Source organism: Pagrus major, chromosome 13 (genome assembly GCF_040436345.1).
Source record: "Pagrus major chromosome 13, Pma_NU_1.0".
Taxonomy (NCBI): Eukaryota; Metazoa; Chordata; class Actinopteri; order Spariformes; family Sparidae; genus Pagrus; species Pagrus major.
In genome coordinates, this window is record NC_133227.1 from 2884857 (window position 1) to 2900374 (window position 15518).

General features: G+C 40.4%; 1 protein-coding gene across 1 annotated transcript in view; it reads right to left on the reverse strand.

Moving 5' to 3' along the window:
* LOC141007250 (roundabout homolog 1-like) overlaps nucleotides 1-15518 on the reverse strand; it is an 83200-nt gene that overhangs the window by 12347 nt on the left and 55335 nt on the right. Inside the window, exons 3-10 of the mRNA XM_073479599.1 lie at nucleotides 13019-13176; nucleotides 8506-8626; nucleotides 7025-7163; nucleotides 6794-6921; nucleotides 3733-3857; nucleotides 3462-3633; nucleotides 698-903; nucleotides 513-594 (exon numbers count right to left, since the gene is read on the reverse strand). Coding sequence (XP_073335700.1) covers nucleotides 513-594; nucleotides 698-903; nucleotides 3462-3633; nucleotides 3733-3857; nucleotides 6794-6921; nucleotides 7025-7163; nucleotides 8506-8626; nucleotides 13019-13176 — 1131 coding nt within the window. The remainder of the gene's footprint in view (nucleotides 1-512; nucleotides 595-697; nucleotides 904-3461; nucleotides 3634-3732; nucleotides 3858-6793; nucleotides 6922-7024; nucleotides 7164-8505; nucleotides 8627-13018; nucleotides 13177-15518) is intronic.

Consider the following 15518-nt stretch of genomic DNA (forward strand, 5'->3'; position numbering starts at 1 on the left):
GCCAATGGAAAGTCAGAGGAAAGTTATGTGGTCTGCAAAACATTTCTGGAGCTCATATTAACTAAAGCAGATGGGGACTAACTGGCAACTTAAATATAATGTAAAAATGGCTACATACAGCTTGTCCAGTGTAATTTGGAAGCCCAGCAATCCCAAATGAATTTGAAAAGACGAGATTGACACTGTTTTTTAAATTGGAATCTTGCTGCTTGGAGCTAATGCTTTTAGATTAGCAGCTACAATTCTGAGCTTGTGCACCCCATCCAAAGTGGGTGCACAAGCTTGACCGCAAGCTGAGGGTGTAAATAACATCTTTTTTGCGATCTCAGCGATCTCGTGTGCTGTATGGAGCCATTTTATGCCGTTTCTCTTTGGGGGGTTGTCCCCATCTACTTCAGTTGTTTAGGACAATGCTGCAATGCTGCTGTGAAAATTTTTTGTGGACTACAAAACTAAACTTCTTTCCATCGACATGGGGGTTTAACAACCTTCATCTCAATTTTGTCACCTACCCTCCACCTGTAAGTATGCTGTCCAGGAAGCCTCTCCATCAGGGCTAGAAGCCACACAAGTGTAGAAGCCTGTGTCTCCCAGCTGAGGAGAGAAAGTACAGTGAGAGATATTAGTGGGTTGGTTTCAGCTCAGTGCAGTCGCTTTAACTACTAATTAAAAACTGATGAATTACTTCATCCCCTACCTTAGCGTAGCGAATCTCTAGTGAACCTGTGTTTGCTATGGACATGCGGGAGTCCACTGGAGACACAACCGCACCATCCCTCTTCCAGTGAATTGTTGGAGGTGGAGAGCCAGCCGTCTGACACCCCAGGACCACTGTGCTGTCCACAGGCACAGTCTGATTGAGCGGACCCTGCCTGATCACAGGAGGAGGGTGGTCTGACCCAGCTAATAAAAAAAACAAAAGAAGGGAAGTGAAAGACTAATAATGTTAATATGAGTGTTTTAAAGGTGTGCAGGATTTAGAGGCAGGGATGGGATACAATATTCATAATTCTGTTTTCATTAGTGTATAACCACCTGAAACTAACAATTATTGTGTTTTTATTACCTTAGAATGAGCCATTTTAATTACAGATGTAGCAAGACCTCTAACACAGAGTCTGTGTTGCCTCACCATGTTTCTACAGTAGCCCAGAACAGACAAACCCAACACTGAAAAAATTCTGATATTGATATATCGGCCGATATACACACATTTTTTTTTACAGCAGTGCACTGAAACAGCAAACTTCACTGAGAAATTAATAGTTTTAAATCACCATAAGTATTTTTTTCTGCATTGTGTTCTTTAAAACCAAAGAGTTTTCATGTCGGCCAATATTGACAACATACTGTATACGGCGATACTGATATATATACATTTATACATATACGATATACATATTTTACTGAGAAAATATTACATCCATGAAATAAGACCTTCACAAGATGGAATAAGCACCCAAAGTATTCAAAGAGCACCTGTGCATGGTCACCACAAACACCCAGCAGTGCTTCTACTTCATTGCCTTCCTGTATCTTTTTTTGTAAATGAAATGAGAAGATCACTGTTCACTGTTTACCCCAAACACAAATTATTCATATTGTTCAATAAACAATTGTTTTTTTGTTTTTTTTTTCTGTCGACAAAAGCCATTCCAACTAGAATACAGTATGTTTAAGGTTTTGATGGTCATGTTTAGGCAACTAAAATCATTTGTTTGAGGTTGGAGAACAAGGTTGTCATTACAAGCACAATATGGGTAAAGTAAGGTTTAGCTTAGGCAACAAAAACACTTGGTTTTTGTTGCATGAGGTTAAAGAAAGATCTCAAGTCTGTCACAGGACTGTGGCTGAGGCGGAGTGGCTAAGATGCATACCGTGTAACCACAATGTCCCCTGTTCAATTCCAGTTAGTGACCTTTGTTGCATGTTATTCTTGTCTCTCTTCCTGCCTTTCCTGTCTGTAGCCCCACTATCACTATTGGATTAAGGCCAAAAATCAGTACACAGTCAACAGCATATTATGGAAGTGGAAATTGGGGAATGATGTTCACAAAAGATCAAAGTTAGGAAGAGAGAGACGGAAATAAAAGTGAGAAAGATGAAAGTAGAGAAAATGAAAACGAAATGCCGTCAAAAAATGAAAGACAGATAAGATGTGAAAGATATTGAGAGGCAAATTGCTAAAGAGAGAACAATAGGTTTAGGTGGCTGTGCAGGCAGTGAAGGAAAAAGAAATCAACTTTTCCCCTCCAGCGGAGAGCAACTAATCGTTCGCTCGACAGTGGGTTCTGCTGGAGCTGACTCCAATCATGACGGCAAAGCCCAACTAATAACAATCCCACTTAGATAACGGAGCTCTCTTCTCTCTCTCTTACATTTTAAAACCCGGTGGATGGGGGTAGAGGTTCTTGATAAATAAATAAAAATACAAAAAAAAAAAAGAGGTGATGGAAACAAGCCTTGAAAACTGCCTGAGGTAATGCGGACCGGTTATTTCCATACAAATGCACCACTCCAAAAGGGGATGAGAGGAGTGTGTGGTGGGGTGGAGAGAATTTGGGGGAGGGGGGAGAGTAGAGAGAAACAGGTAGAGGGGAGAGAGTGCAGTGCTATAGACCAGTCTCATTTCCCTACTAAGGTGGTTGCAGAATGCACTACCATCAGATAATCCTTTAAAACTAATAGGGCTGCACCAACAACTCACTGTGTTTATGCAGTAACTGTCTGTTTGAGCCTGAAGCGATTATTTTCATTAATTTAATATACGTACAAGGTACAAAGTTACCCAGACACATGTATTCATAATCACACAGGTCATTTAATTGGGAGCTTGTAGACTTTGCTGGCGGTGTGTAATTACTGGTGTGGGCCTCCAAGCATATTTAAATTGCTTTTCTTAAACAATTAACACAGTTGTTTCATCACCTAGGATTTGGATTGCAGTCCCTCACACCAAAAGTGCCTAAAAAAATATCACATATCAATCCTGCAGTCTTAATTTGCAGAAAACTACAGTAGACTGTGTTGTATTAATAGAAACTAAAGGTAATCATTATTCTATGTCCCCTAGGCCTCTTCATTTAGATTATATACTGTTAAGTTGCAAGTTAGGAAATTATATTTTTAGAGGTAAGAGAGATAAAGCCAGACACTCTTTACACACACGATCGCCATGGTAACAGAGCATTTTGAGCCCCACATCTCCTGAAATCCCTTCCCTCCTGAAATCCCTCCCCCGACACTTAGTAACTAAGGCCAACCTCAGGGGAGGGGTGAGCTACCCTCCCTTATAGGTGTGGTACCTATAAGGGAGGGCAGCTCACCCCAGTCTCCAACCAAGGCCAGTTTGTAGGCTAATACACCTGCTCGACGCATGAAAGCTGCAGCAGCAAAGTAGTCTGTTTAGCCAAAAGACAAAACATTGAAGCTAGAAACACCATCATCATCTCTTCACTCACAGTCTGCGACCTCCAGCAGAGCTTTGGTAATAACACTGCCAGCGATGTTGAGAGCCTGGCAGCTGTAGAAGCCGCCGTCGGAGCGCTGAACATCGGTAATGGTCAAACTGCCCATCTGAGAGACAGAAAGACGGCTAAAGGGCTGTTGAGGCTGGGAGGAGAAGAGGAGACTCTGGAGGAGACAGAGATCACAGAGTTAGAAAACCATTCACTGGCTTTATTTGCACTGAGCTGTGATTTAGTGTGATGACAGACTGAGGGTCAGTCTCACCTCGCTGCCCTCCTTCTGCCAGAAGATAGCAGGCTGTGGGTTGCCAGTGGCCTCACACTGGAAGGTGACTGTCCTGCCCACTGCCACCACCTGGTTCCTGGGGCGTATGGCAAATGCTGGGGGCACTGTAGAGGAAGAAGGTCCTAATTACATGGCAGCCTGTTACATGTTCATCATTCCCAGTTTATGACCATCTCAGTATGCATAAAAAGCTCAAGAAACAGTCATTATTTACCTTTTAAAAATGAAAAAAAAGGCAAATTTCTATCAATTTACCCACAGAAAACATAAATTACATACTGTATTGGTGGATGGAATTACAGTGCCAGATAGGACAATAACAGGGGCTCATGATTTCCTGTTGCTGTCTGATGGTAGATGAGGGATGGATGACAACTTACCAGTATTGACTACAAGGGAAAAGACACAGACAAAAAAAGAGCAGTGCGATGAGTAATGGAGGACCGTATACAAACATGGAACCACAACAGTATTGGCACATGCTTGAATGAATGTGAACTAAAGAATTAGTATGAAAAAACATTAGACAGTCAGTAATATTAGGGTGCAAGAGAGGCCCTGTTCAGACCTGATATCAACGTGCGTCTTGAGTGATCCAACCATAAGTGGACAGCTTTAAATACAGCTGTGAATGTCTCCGAGACGCATTGAGGACGCATTTGAGATCACTGAGACCTCAGTCAGAGGTGGTCTGGGCTGAATGTGAACACATTCTTTTAGCAGTGTGTACGCACACATTTTTTTTTTTTTCAAATACAGTCAATAAAAACCAATATTGCCTGCTTCTTTGTCACCTGTGAAGACTGTACCCAGACTCCCTTAAAATATCATACAATTCTGTGTGTTGTTGAGTTAGGAGAAACTTTATAAACTTTATAAAAGGCTGTTTATGACAAATTATTAATTATTTAGGCCTTCTTGTCAATTCGGCAGATGTTATACATTAAGTTCTTTCTTTCTTTGTGTTAAACACATTGTGTTTGTCCCAGTGATGTATGTGTTTACTTGCATGTAGAGTGCATGTTAATGCCTGACAAACTTTGAGCTGTCCACTTGTGATTGGATCACTCAGGACGGATGTGAATTCCAGGTCTGAAAAGGTGCCTTTCATTAAAAGTGTCATTTTATTTCTATAATATTTCTTCCCTAACCTAGTGTTTATGAGGATATTCATTCATTATTATTATTTTAAACACAAATATGGAGAGGCAGAGGGGAAAAAGAAGAGAAAGAGAAATTACAATCTCATATTGGGATAATACACATTTGCTTAGTATTTTATATGCGTAATTAAATTTGACCTCCCCATAGAGAAATACATTCAGTGTGGATGAACAACTCTTTTATATGTTCTCATACATTTTTAAGTACATGAAAAGTGTTTATGCTTTTGGAATGAAAAGTTAAATATTTATTGAGATGCCTAAATTTGTAATGACCAAAAAATAACAAAGGACATGGCTTGTTGTTTAGCCCCTATTAGGCCCAGTAGACTAGTTGACTGCGAGGTGTTAAAAGTATATGTAATTGCTGGTTTCAGTTGCAGAGCCAGCCAGCCTTGAGGTGGATTGGGACAGAGATATAACCCACTAATGAGGACATAAACCTGTGTGGGGTGAGAAAGGAGCATTGTGTCTGGATAAAAGGTAGAAGGGAGAGCTGCTGGTTTTATGCAGGCATCTGTTCTACTAAATGTACAAGACAAACAACCACACATTTAGAGATGGGAACTACTGTTCGTTTTGACATCTGTAAAGCAGATTTATAGTGAAATGAATGGTTAGCTAACCAGCTGGTTTTGGAACGACTGGGAGAGGATGACTGCGGTGATTGCAACATTTTTGTGTTCAATGAATGTCTTTTTACAAAGAAGTAAAGTTCCTGATTTTGCAGAAAAACTGTCTGAAAAGAGGTGCATCATGCACTGTAAAGGCAACTTTTGATCATCTAAAAGTTTCTCCCAAGTTAATGAATGAAAAAACAGACAACCCTGAAAAGTAATTTGATCTCCTACTTGGGACCTGTGCTCCTTGGCCTGTTACATCTGTTTCAAATTGCAACTGTTTAATATCAACCAAATCCTCTTAATCGGAAAAAATGACTCTGTGGTTAAGACTGATAGAAAGTAGGTTATCACAGAGAGAATTCTTTTATTTAATTTTGAAATGCACATTCATTTAGACAGCCCTCTGTTTCCTCCCATAATACAACTTCTATTCATCTCCCAGTTCTTCCTGCCCTTCTCCATTCCCTGCTCAAATTAGCTATGGTCCCCCATGACGCTCGTTTTCTCAGGTTTTTGGAGGGAGAGGGACACGATGTAATTGGAACCATGTCATTTCCCAGCATGGAACCAGCCCTGCCTTATCTTTAATTAAGTCCTACTGTCCTCACAGTCTGTGTCACCCACTGTGCCACTGCTGAGTGTGTGTGTTTTATGTATGTGTATATGTACAGTATATACTGTAAATATATGGCTCTGTGTGTGATGCGATGAGAAGTATCTTACTGCTCATTTCCTGCCACTGATTTAAGGACTAAAGGGTGTCATTGTGGCAGGACATCTCAGACCAAATGAATCCATTTTCCGCGGTCACGTAAACATTTACTTTGCATGCTCTTCTCAGTTTATACAGGGCATTACTATGAAACTATGCTGTAAACAAACTGCTGCAATGTCCTATATAGCTTGTTGTTTAGGAGTCTTCTGCAGACATTATATGACCTCAAGCCGGGAAGTGAAAAGTAAAAAAAACCCACACGCACACGCACACACACAGACAAAAACCCAGGAGGTAATTCTGCCTGTCTGCCTGAGGCACAATAATGAAAACTAGGTCTGGATAAAAGGAAAGGTAAAAGTCACAGCCTGCTAATTTGTGACACTTCGCGACTGGATTAGTTCTTCATTTAGGCTAGAAGCAGCTGTCTTGCAAATATTCAAAAAAGGGGCTCTGAAAAAAGTGCGTGAACTGTATACAGAAGAGAAGGCTGTGCTGTGGTTAGAGGACATTACATGTAAGGGGTGAGCTGTACTGACCGTGTACAGTAAGCGTGGCAGATGCTTCCGATTTTCCAACCATGTTCTCTACTACGCATGTATAGGAGCCCTCATCCGAAGAGGTCACTTGGCGAACAATCAAGGTATGGTCCTCTAGGATTTCGAATCTGTAGGCAGGACGGACACACAAAATCAAGAGATGAAAGAAGAAGTTGAAACGCCATGGCTTTCATGGTAAATTAATGTGTCAAGAGGGCCTTTGTGCATTACCTGCCCTTAGGCAGGTCAGAATCATCTTTTCTCCAGCGGACAGTGGGAACAGGGTCTCCTTGAACCACACAGTGGAACTCCACGCTCTCGTCTGCCAACACCACCACACTGCTGGGCCGCTTCAGGAAGGTCGGGCGCTCTGGAGTGTAGCACAGCGGCAACAAACACAATTATCATTGTCTATTGTCTTTTGAGTAAAAGTACAATATTATGCTCATTTTTAGGTTCATACTTTTATATTGGATGTCCATGAAAAAATGTTTACATGCTTTAATGTTAAAAAAACACATTATTTCCTCATCCTGTCCATAGCTGCAGCACCTCTATTCACCCTTTGTCTCTGTTTTAGTGCCTGTCTCTTTAAGGACCCCCTCTCGAAAAGGTCTGATTGGTCAGAATTGTTTCCTGTTTTTTGGCAACTGCGGCCATGCTGGGGGCTTGGCTGAAGGCGGGGACTGTAAAGTTTTGAAATCACAATGTTACGGACATCCTGATGGCTTGTTTAAAGGCACAGTTTCTGAATATGGACTGTGTGCATTTTGCCATGGATTGAGTGTTTTGATACTTTCACTGTATTTATAAAGCACCTAGACCTGCTTTATAATAAAAGAAACACATGGAAAGCTCACTTTCTACAATATAAGACCTTTAAGGGTTTTACTTGCATAAATTTGCAATAATATTCACTTGACGCAAGGAACAATAATCGCAAAATAAGACCATTTACTTCGGAATTCATAGACTGAATATGAGCACAGTAAGGCAGATATCTGGTGAGGTACGGAAAACACTTTTTGACAGAAAGATCACCTTTTACTCGAGCATTTGATCGACTACGACTACAAATGCTGTCTGATCTCATCACTTCCACCAATTGCTGAAGGAATTATACTGAAGAAACTCATCTACATATTGCAATTATCACAGAGTTTGAAAAAAGATATATTCTCATGATGATCATGTCAGTCTCCAAAGTCATTTAGTATGCAGAACTTGTTGAACAACATATTTTGACCTGTGTCTGCATTCAGCTGGATCATTCTCATACCCTTGAATGGCTCTGTGAGACAATATATTCCCAGCCTCAATCAAGGTCATCTAACCATGTGATAGTGATAAGAGCTCTAGTCTGATGGGAAATGTTAGGTGGGAGATGGAGAATTGAAGCTGGAAACGGGCATTTGGGATGGGGGGTGCTGGAGGGAGCATTAGGAGCTTTTGTACTGAAAGGTTCAAGGGGCTGTAGCGTTAGATGTAGCAGCAGTAGATGTTCAGCACGTTTTTGGTGGTAAACCTCTCCAAAGCTGGCAGACTAGATGGTAGCGCTGCATAATCAATGTAATTAATGGGTCATTATACCCCGGTGACAAAGACCTCACATAGCGGACTGGCAAACTAAACCACCGTGAACTGAGAGGGTACTTAGACTAAGTGAAGCACTGCGAAATTGTGAAATGCAATCACAAAGCTGCAAATTTTACCGAGCACAGTGAGTTCAGCGATCTCACTCTCCCTCTCTCCCACCATGTTTGTTCCAACGCAGATGTATTTCCCTGCATCGCTCTTCCTGGTGTTGGTGATCATCAGCTTGCCACTGCGGATCTTAAAGAAAGCACAGAGTCCAACAAATGTCACATCATCATGATTTCATTCGTATTTTCAGTGAAAATGAAAATTGAGAATGCACAAATGCTCATTCCCACTAATTGTGAGTCATATTGGAATCGCAATATCTGTCAAAATAATTCCAACAGGATTTTTTTTTACCATATCATGCCCCCCTTTAGAATCCTTATTGTTTTTGTTAGATACATAAGAATACATTCAATAATATAGCCAGTAACAGTGCATTTTGTGATAAAATGTCGACATCAAGACTTTGATGCACATTGCCACCCACGTACAATCACGTGTTCACATCTCTTTCCTTCCATTTTAAAATGTATACGTACATTTATATGCCCTTGATGGCGTTACAGCAAGTGATGTTGTGTGCTTGTGTGCATCTGTATGCATCTCTTTATCTAAGGAACAGAATTCGCGCTGCCTTTCAAGCTGCGCGGAAGGTCACCCATTATGAAATTACATAATTCATATCTAGTGCTACATTAGCACAGAACCCTGGGAACAAAGACACTGGCTCTTTGTAGAGACCTTCCTCAGATGTTCAGTCAGCCCACTTTGCCTTTCCCAAACTTTTTACCGTCTCTATACTGATCTGCACACACACACGCACTCACAAGCAGGCTCGCATACACAACAAAGAGGCGGAAGATATATGCACTCCTTAGTGTTTTCACTCTTTTCATAACCTCACCACCATACGCCCCCACAGACCAAGATAGCGGTCTTTAAAGTGTTTGAATGTGAGCTACTGCGCCGACGGTCTGCCGCTACCCAGTGTTAGAGGTGATCCCAGAGCAACAGTGAGATGATGTGAACTGCTGCTCTGGTATGTGTACTATAGCGGGAATGCTGATTTGAAAACCTCAAAAAACAACAAACACCGGGTCATTCCTTACACCCAGACATCTGAAACCTTCTCCCAGGCATCAACTTCAATTAAACTTTTAGCCCCCCATATTGTGATTAAAGACAGCTTTATTTTTCCCACTCACACTAAGTGATTCATACATGCCTGCTACAGACACACACAGCCTGTAATAGCACATTTCTGTTATTTCTTAACAGGGGTCAGAGGTCAAGGCTGCCTACAGAAGCAGGCAAGGGATTCATGCCACACAGCACCTGGCATGGCGAGCACTATCCACTCACCCAGCGTACAGATGGAATACATCTTTAAATTGCTGCTGCAGGGACGAAACCAACAGCCTTTCATTTATTAGTCATCCCCCTGCAGGCTAACCTTCCACCACAAACAGTTCACACTGTACACCAAATAAGAAAAAAAACAACCAAGACTGGCCTAAGTACGGCTGACATTCCAAATCTGTTGCAAATGTTGCGGTTTTAAAAGGAAGATTTAACAAACTGTGGTATGACTTGTGGTCGTGTGTACTTTGCATAGACAATGCCAACCACCAGTAATCACAAGGAGCAAGTGGGGGAATCTGGGAGCTGGTATTGCAGATTCAGCCATTCCTGTCAGTATTTAATGGATTAGGTTTGGATGTGCGGACTCACATTTGAGTCAAGGCAAAATGTTCTATGTATATATATATATAAAAGCATAATAGCACGATTGCGTACTGGAATGACCAATGAATGATATCTTACATCAATGTTGGAGCCTCAGCAGCAAAGACAGGCTGCACTTGGCAGACAGCAGCAGTATTTTTACATAGAGATGGGCATTATATACATTTTATAACGTTATGTTGAGTGTAGATATTGTCTTAGATTTTGGATATCATTATATTGTGATATGGCATAAGGGTTGTCTTTTCCTGGTTTTAAAGGCTGCATTACAGTAAAGTCATGTAATTTTCTGAACTAACTAATTTTTGAAGGGCCATATAGCCTAGCCTTATCTTTACATTATTTTATTAGACCAAAACAAATACATCTTAAAAATGTATGTGTGTATGTTGTGTGAAATTCTGGCTAAGAGACTGAACCACAGAAATAGTAGATATGATGTATAAAAAATAATAATAATAGTAATAATAAAATAAAAAGCAGAGCATACAGCAGTGAGTAAGCAATACGTTATAAAACAAGAACAAGAACAGAACAAGAATTGTGCAAAGGAAATAAGTGTAAACATAATATAAATAGCAATAAAACTGTATAACATCAAAAATGTATAGAGGCAACAAGTACTGTGTAAAAACAGGGTGTAAAAAGCAAGTTGAAGGTGCAGCAGCCATGATGGCAGTAAGGTGCACATTAAAGATAAGACAACTGCACAAAATGAACTCATAGTTGTTCATAAAATTAAAACAATAAAGCAGCAAATATGAGATAGGGACCCTGTGACATGAAGGATTGTTTTTCCATTTACTTGAATGTCAGTGGGCCCATCTATTATTGGCTCATAATCTTTCCCATTCTGTGGTTTTCCATTCCATAGAGTAAGCACTGATATTTTCAATAAATGCACAACCATATTAATATCAGGTGATTGAGGTCACTCAGCTGAACCCTGGATAAAGAGATTTGTGTCTTAGATCCATCGGACATCCGTCTGCACTTGGACTGCTGAGTAATAACTGTCTCTGAATGAACCAATATCAAATTTTCTGGCAATGTAATGACGCCAAAAAAGTATTCCTCGAGGACTGCAAAGATGATCCTGCTCTTCCCAGCACCATTGACTAATGCTATGCTTCTGCTCTGCAACTTTTCACTGTTTGCTGTAAATAGTGCTGCACTAGTAACTTTAGCAGCTGATTAAAGAGCAGACCAAGCGCTTTTTGATTTCCTGGACTGACCGCTCCTCGTTTTTAGCAGCAGTTCCATTGCTAAGACATCCAAATGTGGTTTGTCTATCCTCCATCTCGGACACTGAAACCTCAGCTTTCGTTTTTCTGCTCTGTGTCAGTGTGTTCTCTTTCTTCTTCACATAGCCTCAAATGCCCTACAGGCACACACATCCCGAAGCTGCTTATAGTGTGTTATACTGTGATTTACATGGATTTTACTGTATAAAAAGGTTTTGCTTTTTAAATTAAAATCCATGAATCACTTTTCCCGTGTGAGAGTCTTCTAAAAATTTGTTATTAAGAATTAACTCACAACTTTATCTGCATATCAGTATTAATAAATGATGACCAGGCCACAAGGGGAATGGCAAGTAGCCATGAATAACTTGTGGTGGACTCCTTTGGTCTTTGTACAGTAAGTGATGTCTTTGAGTGAACTCTCATGGCAAAGACATATTTCCATATAGAAAAAGATGATTAGAAAGGACAAAGACAGGCACGCAGAAAGTACAAAGCAAAAATCAGCCTTTGTATTTCCCTCAGAGGAGACTCCCTCCTGTCTCTGATCCGAGCCTCTCCTTAAATCAGAGATAGCTGTTCTGTCCATCACAGTTCCCCAGAGAGACTCTACCTGTCACTCCGCACTAACATGAGCTTGAATCTGCTCTTGTGTGTCCCTGGGAGCATGCAGACATTCAAATAAACAAATCAACACACTTCTTGAGTTGAAGGTACTCAACTCAAGAAGGTACTCACTGCTCTGAACTGTATGCCACATGATGACTTCATATATCATGCTGTGGCTCATATATTGACACCTACTAATGCCAGCTTGTTGATGTTTTCTGTAATTGTGTATTTTTGCCATTTTAAAAAGCAATATATTTTGCACATGCAATAGTTTTCTTCTGGCAGTTTCATCTATGTGCAGGATCACACATGTGCACATATGATGTTATCATTTGGTGTTCTCAATAGAGCTACAACAATAAGTTGATAAATCGATCCAAGGAAAATTATGTGCCACCTATTGTGATGACTGACTGATAGTTTCAGTCATTTTACAAACACAAATGTTAAACATTTGCCGGTTCCAGCTACCTAAATGTAAAGATTTGCTGCTTTTCTTAGTGATTAATTATTGTAAATGAAGATTCTTTGGGTTTTGGACTGTTGGCCACTGTTGACACAAGAAGCAATAGACAAAAGGTTTGATCGATTAATTGTGAAAATGATTAGTAGATTAATCGATAATGAAAATAATTCTTAGTTGCAGCTGTATATCTCATGACCACAAGGTTATTTTGTGATCCTGACTTAACAAGTTTCCTTTTCTATACTTTAAAATTCCCAAGGGGAGGGGTAATTGGTTCTCTAAAAGTCTAAAAAGGCCAACTAAATACCACTAAATAGCTATTTAGTGTAAAGACTTACACTAAATAGCTTCTGAAGCACAATCCAAGTGTTGCAAAGCACTTGCATGTGTGATACAATAGCGCATGTTTAGTATCAGGTGAATGAACCAACCAGTAATCAGTGTTTCTGTCAATTATAGAATTGTGTGTGAACTATTCCTTTAAGGTCAGGAGTACATGTGGCCATCTCTTACTGTGATGCGTTCATCTCTGTCATCTAAGTTGGTGCCATCTTTCCTCCAGGAGATGGTGGGTTCAGGGTGCCCACGAGGCGGTTGGCACTCCAGCACTGCTGGCTCGCCCACTGCCACCATCACGTCCACTGGGTTCTGTCTGAAGTCATCGCGTAAAACTAGAAAACACACAGGAAAGCAGAAGAGTCATTAGAGTGGAATTTAATGACGTTTGGCCATGGTTTGACACCACATTCAGAACATTTGCTCATGCCTTCAAGTGGGTTTTTTTTTTTATTGTGTCAAAAAGAAGCCTCCATTTCAGTGACTGACTGATGTGGTATTAACAGTTTTTCACAAGTGGGAATGTAATGTGACAAACCGTATGCTGATTTCTTTTTAAATGTCAGAAACCAGGAAAATAGCTTTTTTATTTTTTCCTGTTGTCTGCCTCTTTTCTTGTTCCTAGAATGGCAATCAAATGCACAAAACACAAAATGATCTCCACTTTTGTAAATAACAAGGCCACTACTAGTTTTCTTGTCAGTCACCTAGCAACACTATACACAAGACCTAAACCAATTGAACAGCAGGACATTTTCTTTTACTTGACTTCACATGTCGAAATTACAACCTCACAAGTTCCATTTGAAGGCAGCATCATAAAGGGTTGTTTGCTAGCTCTGTCCATCACATATTTGAAGCGCAGCACATCGACTCCTGCCCAAAATGCCATTATGTTGATTAAGGTTGTTTTTTCAAACAAGACTAATAAAACAATATTGAGTGCTGACAAAACAAAATGAAAATACATATGTCTTCACCAAGGGTTGTGTTTGCGTTGTAGCACCTAATCTTAACTCCTGTAATCTCCCCCCTGACAAATACCCCCCAAATTATGATTAAAAAAAACATCACTATTATTCAAACTAATAGCAGTAATGATTTATATTTAAGTCTGTGTAGTATGTGTTAATTAATTGGTCAAATGCCCTTGTAAGTCGTTTTCAGGTGCCTATTAACATTAATACAACTATATAAGCATTAATAATTGCATCATAAGCACGTTTATTGTTACATTAAAGCAGCATTTTGTGGAAATTGGCTTTTTGTGTGATTTGGCGCCCCCCACAGTTTCTCAGTGCAACACCACTGTGGTAAATACAAATCCCAGGTCTGCAACAATTTGTCAGATGTAATGCAGGTGCTAACGACAAACAAAACTCATTAGGTCACAAAGTTATGTGTTGAAAACTTGTATCTTGAAGTAAACATGTACGTAACGCTGAGATCCCTGATGTCTGATTTTTAAGAAAATAATTGTCTACTGTACATAAAAATGTTATCAATATGACCTTTAATATAAAGGGTCACCATTGGAGGAACAAAATCACTTTGGAAATGAGCTGAAATTAAACTAAAATGAAAGCAAAAAACTAAAAATGAACAAAAAATTAAAAACATACAAAAAAATACAAAACTATTAAAGATTCTGATTGAGATGAGCTGTAAGATATCCATTATATCATGTATATATATAATCATGTTAATCAGCACAGCAATGTAACTGACACAATCTGCCACGTTACTTCCTTACTTGAGCATGGGGACGAGGTCTATTGAAAAAATCTGCTGAGAAAGCGGCTTGTCTGAATGGCTGACAGTAAGACAAGAAGATACACTGCTACAGAGCAATGCGGAAAGGTGAGATCCAGACGGCTCCACTAGCAGACAGCAGAAAGCCACCACAGCAATTTATCATCTTTCCACAACCAGTAGCCTGCGTACAGAGAGAGGGAGAGAGAGAGAGCCCACCAACCAGATGCTGAACTGGAGACAAAGCAAACTCGCATCCACTCCTACAAGCCCAACAGAAGAGTGTGATTTCTAGTGGCCACAGGCAGCTCCTTCCTGTCTCCACCATAGACCATATGTATAAAGGTCTTGACTGTGCAGCCTCAAGCTCCAAACTGCGGATTTTTTTTGATAAGCTGCAATTCTAAATTGCAAATCATTGTGTGTAAAACAAAAATCAACTGGAATAATGTCAGGGCTTTACGCTGCAGGATTACAGTGAGAAAGAAAGTGGAATCTGGATGTGTAAGAGAAAAGGGGGCATCACGATTGAAAACAACCTTTTGTTTTATATAACTGTGTGAATTTCTGCCCCTGATGAGGTGAAAAACATGTGCTAATGTAGATGCCTGTGCATGAGTGACTGCTGTTAAGCATTCCCAGTCTTAAATTACATGGGGGGCTTAGAACCTGAACAAGCCAAGGGAGCTGAGCCAACACAGAGAGAGCAGAACAGCAGAACTCAGTGGAGCTGGGTTGGGGTGAAAAGACAGGAAACAATGAGGAAAAAGGCGTAATCACTCCCAGATGGCGGCAACCCGTTCACCTCTGGCTGCGGATTTGTACGTAACGCTGGACAAGGCGGCCTGAGATGCCTGATGAGCCCCGTGGATATGGGCGAACAAATTGGGATGACCTTCTAATTGGAGGCATTTTGGCCCCCGCA